The 7,886-nt window shown below is 41.4% G+C and overlaps 1 protein-coding gene across 1 annotated transcript; it reads right to left on the bottom strand.

The window, feature by feature from the left end:
- Positions 1-474: 474 nt before the first annotated feature.
- LOC125244792 (gastrula zinc finger protein XlCGF57.1-like) lies at positions 475-5,904 on the bottom strand. The gene has a single exon (XM_048155047.1). The coding sequence runs from the start codon at positions 4,350-4,352 to the stop codon at positions 2,715-2,717; it is 1,638 nt and encodes a 545-aa protein (XP_048011004.1). The 5' UTR covers positions 4,353-5,904; the 3' UTR covers positions 475-2,714.
- Positions 5,905-7,886: the final 1,982 nt, after the last annotated feature.

Here is a 7,886-nt window from a genome sequence, read left to right as displayed (position 1 = left end):
TCTCCTCCATGGTCACATCTAACTCGAGATGGAACCCCATACCTAGCTGTGGCTTGAACAAACTGGTCAAACACTGTGCCAGCCCTGTTGTTGTCAGAAGCTTTCAAAAATACAACCAGTCTGAAAAAAATCCCATACTGTCACACCCCAACTCTCCCGTCATCCAAGTTTAAAAAATAATCACTAGTATTCGCTGGGTCACATGACCATAAATGATAAGATTACTTCCTCTCAGTGACTACTGCATGTACCCTTCACTAATAGGCCCTTAGTAAATGGATTCAGTTGTTCATTTTCGTTCGAAACACTAATGGCGTCCTTTTCTCAAAGTGCCCTTCAAGGGCTCAAAAATGCCGTTTGGAATTTGCCCTTGAATATAATAGTGAACATTTATCTAAGTTAACGTTAGAGCGAGCGGCTATGCCAGACAGATAATCATCTTCATGTTATCCCTCAGAGCAGTTTACATCCTGGGTACCAAAATGTGGGAGCAGACATCCTGTCGAGGCAGGGGCCGAGGCCCGGGGAATGGAGACTTCATCCGGATGTGGTGAAGACTCTTTGGGAGAACTACAGCGAAGCCAGGGTGGATCTGTTTGCGTCTCGAGGGACGACTCACTGTCCACTGTGGTTCTCCATAACTCACCCAGCACCTCTCGGGCAGGACGCTATGGTACAGCCGTGGCCGAGGCTACCGCTGTACGCATTTCCCCCGATCGCTCTGCTCCCAGGGGTTCTGGACAGAGTTCGCCGGAACGGGGCCCGTCTATTATTAGTAGCCCCGTTCTGGCCGACTCGGATATGGTTTTCGGACCTGGTCTCTCTCCTAGACGGTTCTCTTTGTGGGCGTGGCCTCTGAGGGGGCACGTCTCATAGATTCCGGTCTCTCAACTGAGGTTGTTGAGACCATACTCCAGTCCAGAGCTCCATCCACGAGGAAACTCTACGCCTTGAAGTGGAGATTATTCACTTCCTGGTGTGAAAATCATCAGTGGGATCCAGTTAACTGCCCGGTTAGTGTGGTGCTGGACTTCCTACAGGAGAGATTTTCTGCAGGGTTATCCCCCTCCACACTGAAGGTGTACGTGGCGGCCTTAGCTGCTTACCACGCTCCTTTAAGTGGGGTTTCTTTGGGGAGACACCCTCTAATTACTCGTTTCCTTCGTGGCACTTTGAGGATGAGACCTGCAGTACGCATGAGAGTTCCAGCATGGGATTTGGCCACTGTGCTTCAGGGCCTTTCTATGGCTCCCTTCGAACCCATCGAAGAGGTTGCAGAAAAGTTTCTAACACTTAAAATTAGGAGGAGTGCCACAACATTTCACAGTGTTTCGTACACCTTTTCTCTTGACTTATTATAGAATAGGGTATCTACCTGACCTGTGATGGGATTGAAGTCAGTGAAATCTGCCCTTCTCTTCAGCAGTCTTATTGATGAACTTCCTGTACTGTTTGAGAATATCATTGCACTTGTTTGGTCTCACTGAGCAGTTTGAGGATGTTTTTCAACTTGTTGATGCATGATGAATCTTTATTGCTTGCCATCCTCCCTGGATCTAGGCAATCCATGTTGCACACAAGTGGAGATTTTTCTTGTAATTTCCCTGCAAGTGTCAGTAAGCACTTTCTGCAATCCATCCTGAACTATAACACTCTTCTCACTGATCTTCTGTGATGACACCAGTTCCTTCAGCATTTTGTCTGCAGAGAACCCCACATGAACTTTAGTTGCATGAATGAGATTGTTTTTGTCTGTGACATCTATTGACATCAGTTTTAATACTGTGTGGCCCACGAATCCAGAAGTGATGTAGTGTGTAACAACAGCATCATTGTCCTAAAATCTTAAATGAATGCCCATTTGCTTTGTTGGGCAGGTGTGTTGAGGCAAGTTGGAGCTAAACTCTGCAGGACAGTGGCCCTCCAGGACCGAGTTTGGAGACCCCTGGATTAAGTGATTGCCAGTTGACGAGCTCAAGGATATAAAATGGCGCTGAAAAATAGCCTAACCACTACAATACAAAACGAGTGAAACAACGTGACAAAAAACAAAAAATAAGGTATAGAATACATTTTGATAAATGGAAACTAAAATTTAAAGCAACAAACAAAAATCCCTGATATTCCATGACTTGGACAAAAAATTATAACATTTCCTGACTTTGAATGTGCGGAATAGAAATTTAAAAATTCCATGACCCGTGGGAACCCTGTATGAACTAATACTTTTGACCTATATATTATGTTGCTCACACAAGTGGAAAAACATTTAAACATAAGCTTTGCCAAAACTGCGGTAATTTTCTTTAAATCTGCCAGTTACGGAAACTGTCTGTGGAACTATTTCCCAGTGGTGTAAAGTGTTTGAGTAAATGCTATTAGTTACTGTACTTAAGTATCTTTTTGGCTACTTTGTATCAGGATATTAGCAACTTTTACTCTTTACTTGACTACATTTATGAACAAGTAAATGTATGTTTTACTCCAATAATTACATTACATTTTGCATGGCACCTAACTTTCTGCAGCAGTTTCTGCTATAAAGAAGGCATTGTAGGTACTATATCTCGTATGTTTTCCTTTACTCACCCAAACTTGCCAACAAGGCTACTTTACATGAATGCAAGTGTATTAGCAGTTAGTTGTGAATCGCAGGTGTTTGATTTAGGAGATGAGGCAGATAAGGTATCTGTACTTTTATTCAAGTATGGTTTTCAGGTACTCTTTACACCTCTGCTCTTTCCAGAGTGACGACTTCTAAAACAGCTCTCTTTCGAGTGAATCCTCATGTGGTCCCTAAGGTTACCCATGAATCTGAAACTCTTTCCACACTGATCACACATGAATGGCTTCTCTCCAGTGTGAATTTTCATGTGACAATGAAGTGACGATTTTCGTGTGAAACTCTTTCCACACTGATCACATTTGTATGGCTTCTCTCCAGTGTGAATTCTCATGTGAAAATAAAGTGACAATTTATATGTGAAACTCTTTCCACACTGATCACATGTAAAAGGCTTCTCTCCAGTGTGAATATTCATGTGTTCCCTAAGGATTTGTTCCCGTGTAAAGCCATTCCCACACAGAGTGCAGGTGTAAGGCTTTTCTCCAGTGTGAGTTCTCATGTGGTCTTTAAGGTTTCCTATTTGACTGAAACTCTTTCCACACTGATCACATTTGTACGGCTTCTCTCCAGTGTGAATTCTCATGTGAAAATAAAGTGACAATTTATGTGCGAAACTCTTTCCACACTGATCACATGTAAAAGGCTTCTCTCCAGTGTGAATATTCATGTGTTCCCTAAGGATTTGCTCCCGTGTAAAGCCATTCCCGCACAGAGTGCAGGTGTAAGGCTTTTCTCCAGTGTGAGTTCTCATGTGGTGCTTAAGGCCTCCTTTTTGACTGAAACTCTGCCCACATTGCTGGCAGGTGTAAAGCTTTTCTCCAGTGTGAATTCTCATGTGGGTTTTAAGTTTATATTTTTGACTGAAACTCTTTCCACACTGTTGGCAGGCGAATGGGCTTTCTCCAGTGTGAATTCTCATGTGGACTACAAGGTTTCCTTTATGACTGAAACTTTTTCCACACTCTTGACAGATGTAAGGCTTTTCTCCAGTGTGAATTCTCATGTGGATTTCAAGTTTTTCTTTTTGTCTGAAACTCTTTCCACACTCTTGACAGGTATGACGCTTTTCTCCAGTGTGAATTCTCATGTGTGCTGTAAGGTTTCCTTTCTCACTGAAACTCTTTCCACATTGTTGGCAGGTGTAAGGCTTTTCTCCAGTGTGAGATCTTGTGTGGATTTCAAGTTTTCTTTTGTCACTGAAACTCTTTCCACACTGTTGGCAGGTGAATGGGCTCTCTCCAGTGTGAGATATCATGTGGACTTTAAGGTTTCTTTTTTGTGTGAAACTCTTTCCACACTCTTGACAGGTGTAAGGCTTTTCTCCTTTGTGAATTCTCAAGTGGATTTCAAGTCTCCCTTTTTCACTGAAACTCTGTCCACACTGTACGCAGGCGAATGGGGTCTCTACAGTGTGAATTCTCATGTGGACATTAAGGTTTCCTTTTTGATTGAAACTCTTTCCACACTGTTGGCAGGTGTAAGGCTTTTCTCCAGTGTGAATTCTCATGTGGACTTTAAGGTTTCCTTTTTGAATGTAACTCTTTCCACATTGCCGACAAGAAAAGGGTTTCTCTCCAGTGTGAATTCTCATGTGGACTTGAAGGTTTCTAAGTTGATCAAAACTCTTTCCACACTGTTGGCAGGTGAAATATCTTTTAGTTCCTGTCTTTTGAACTCTGTTTCGTGAGGAAGTCTTTTTAGCCAGCGTCGACCTTTCCCCAGTCATGAAATCATGTTTATCATTATGTTCTTTCTCTTCTTCCCTTTCATTAAGTTCATGGCTAGCCTCTCTCAGTGCTGTTAGGTCTAGGACAAAAATAGACAAAACAATTTAGACATTTAAAGCATCAAAACCAACAACATGTATGATCTATACCAGGGGTGTCCAAACCTGCTCCTGGAGAGCTACCATCCTGCAGATTTCAGGTCCAATTCCAATCAAGCACACCTGAACCAGCTAATCAGGATGTTCAGGGTTCCTTGATAATTACAGCAGGTGTGTTGGAGCAGGGTTGGGACTGAAGTCTGTAAGACGGTAACTCTCCAGGAGCAGGGTTGGACACCCCTGATCTATACCATACCCTATGGATCAGGGATGGGCAGCTTTGGTCCTGGAGGACCTGCATAGTTCAGTTTTATCTCTATTTAAATACATGTGCCTGTAATTTTCAAGCAGTCCTCAAGAATAAAGGTTAAATATTGGGGTTGGGTTAAATTTTGCAGGTGTATTTGATCAAGGATGGAGCTAAACTCTCCAGAATAGTGTCCCTACAGAACCAGAGTTGCCCATCCCGTCTATAGATCTTATAATCAATACACCAGTGGTTTTCAAACCTGGTCCACAGGGACCCACCACTGCACATTTTGTATGTCTCCTGTATTTTGCACATCTGGTGAAGATCATCAGCTTGTTAGAGAAGACCTGACATTGATAGAGATATTTGCAGACTACTATTCCTGTTCACCAATAAGACAAGCACCAGACCTGTTATAAACCTAAATACACTTGAATTAATTAACTTAACTGAAAAGTGAACTATTCTATTAGTAATAGAAGATATTTGTCATTGTAATGATGTCAGACATAGCACACACAAAAGTAGAAGCTGTTCCATACTGCGGCACGGTTAGCGATCTCACTACAGCCGTACCGAGCCTAATCTCTTCAAGCGGGCCAGGGCATGGTACGGAGGAGCAATCACACTAGCCAAACAAACTAGACTTTGAGGGTCAAAAGTGCTCACAAGTGTGAGTACACCCTTAATTTTGGTTTAAGACACATTTTGAGAATAATTTATGACACAAAACTTTCCCACCATTGACAGAATTTTCCTGGTATACGGTAGGGGTGCTTTTACTTATCTGAATCAGTACAAAACCTCCAGATCAAAACACAGAAGAAGCAGCAGCAGGAAGAAGCGATAAAAGCTTTGATCAAGTACATGCAAACTAACGCAATCATCTGTGTTATTTTTCTTGACATATTGCATGTTCAGCTATTCATACAACAAAATCTTCTGGGGTCATTAAAGTTTTGTAATAATAATCAAAAATGCTGGTGATGGCTGGCAACTTAAAAAAAAAACAATTAAATGAGATGTGCTTTCCTCAACACAAAATTTACATTTTACAGTTACTTGTAAATGTCCAATACTAGCAGAATCTGTCTAGTACTTTACATGTAACTCTCTAAGCTCTTAATTGCTTGAAATCTGCTATGGAGCCGACCTGTAGTCAGTTGTCAGTTTTTTATAAAATAAACTATAAAAGGACTTTTTTAAATGCTTGAATATGTGCCACACTTAATTCCTAGCTGCTGACGGCCTGCATAATCCATACATATGTATATATATATATATATATATATATATATATATATATATATATATATATATATATATACATATTATATATGTGACTCATATTTAATAATAGCGGCTATTTTACAATTAATTTAGATGTTTTTGAGAGATGCGAGCTCCAGGGCACCAGCAGCCATTCAGGGGTTGTGTAAGCGCCGAGAACAGCTTAATCTCGGGCAGTGCTTCGGGGATTTACCGCTGGCTCTTATAGTGGTTAAACATGAGACATAATTCAATTTGAGTACATAAAACGGGCAATCTTTGGTCTTATTAATCTATTATTTGTTCCACAGCAAGTCAAATTGTGCTATTGTGCTTATAAACCCAACTGCTAGATGTCAGCGTCATCTCAGAACGTAAACAGACGCATAGCCGGAGAAGCAGTAGGTGCATCAATAGCGTTAAGCCCCGGGTATACTTCAGCCATCCGCGTTCGTGCACCGTCCGCATGACGTAATTTTCATCATGCAGAGGGCTCGCGGCCATGCGGACGGTGCATGTGCAACAGCGCAAGCAGGAAAGAAGAGTCCACTAGGTGACAATACGCACAGTACTGAGCACAATGTGCAGTCGAAGAAGAATGAGTAAAGAGCGATTCAAAAACAAGACGAGTAAACTCAAGAGGCATGCCTTCTCCATCGTTTTTGATTCCTGTTCTCTTGGTGTATATTCTGAACTATGTTGCAATTGTGGATGCACTATTTTTCTTCTCCGATCCTGCCCAACGAATGTCCCATTGATGAAACAAGTCTGGTAAAGAGTATAGAAAAAATTTGTATTGCGCATGTGTCGAACTCGGTCATCTGCACGCATCCGCATCCATTTAGTATACTTTGAAGGATGTGCGGACACGACCAGGCGCGGAAAGTGAAGTATACCCGTGGCTTTAGCATCAGATTGACAAGAGTCAGCTGTTTGAAAAATAGACCATGTTATATAATTCAAAACTCGGGAAACTCACTGAATCTGCCAATGCCATCCGTACTCCTGAGAGGTGTTTGATAGAATGTGATAAGTACTGCACGTTTTTCTCTCAATAACAAAATAAACAGACAACAAAAAATGACAGCGGTGGCAGCATAAAGTAAGCATCTAATCATAGCGATGTGGATATGTTCTCAACAGCTCTGTTGTGATTTGGATCATGTGTCAAACTGCCAACGGCTGAAATCACGTGACTTTGGCGCTACGAACAGCAGATTCGATACACTGATTCATTTATGATCCAAAGCTTCCTGAAGCAGTGGTTTGAAATCGGCCATCACTAAATAAGTCATTATTTTGTTTTTTTGGCGCTCCAAAATATTCTCGTCGCTTTATAATATTAATATTGAACCACTGTACTCACATGAACTGATTTAAATATGTTTTTAGTACNAATAATTGGTGTAACCTCCATGCTAGATTTATGTGAAGTGTCACATAAACTGCCACACACACAAACATAATTAAACAAAGTCCGTCCAGGCCTGGTCCTCTCTCATCCTTCAATGTTGTCGCTACTCCCTTTGTGCTTCTGGACAGTGTTGCCAGACATACGATAATTATCGTATTTGTATGATAATTTTGATCTCTGTACGATGTACGATATTTTTAGTGCGCCAAAATAACGACTTATTTAGTGATGGCCGATTTCAAAACACTGCTTCAGGAAGCTTCAGAGCATTATGAATCAGCGTATCGAATCATGATTCAGATCACGTGTCGAACCTCCCTAACTGCTGAAATCATGTGACTTTGGCGCTCCGAACAGCTGCTGATTCGACACACTGATTCATAATGCTCAGATTCTACCTGAAGCAGTGTTTTGAAATCGGCTATCACTATATAAGTCGTGTTTTTGTTTTTTTGGCGCACCAAAAATATTCTCGTTGCTTTATAATATTAATATTGAACCA

This window comes from Megalobrama amblycephala, linkage group LG14, assembly GCF_018812025.1.
Source record: "Megalobrama amblycephala isolate DHTTF-2021 linkage group LG14, ASM1881202v1, whole genome shotgun sequence".
In the NCBI taxonomy this organism is placed as follows: domain Eukaryota; kingdom Metazoa; phylum Chordata; class Actinopteri; order Cypriniformes; family Xenocyprididae; genus Megalobrama; species Megalobrama amblycephala.
The sequence above is the reverse complement of the archived record's forward strand: the minus strand, read 5'-3'. Positions and strand labels throughout refer to the sequence as shown.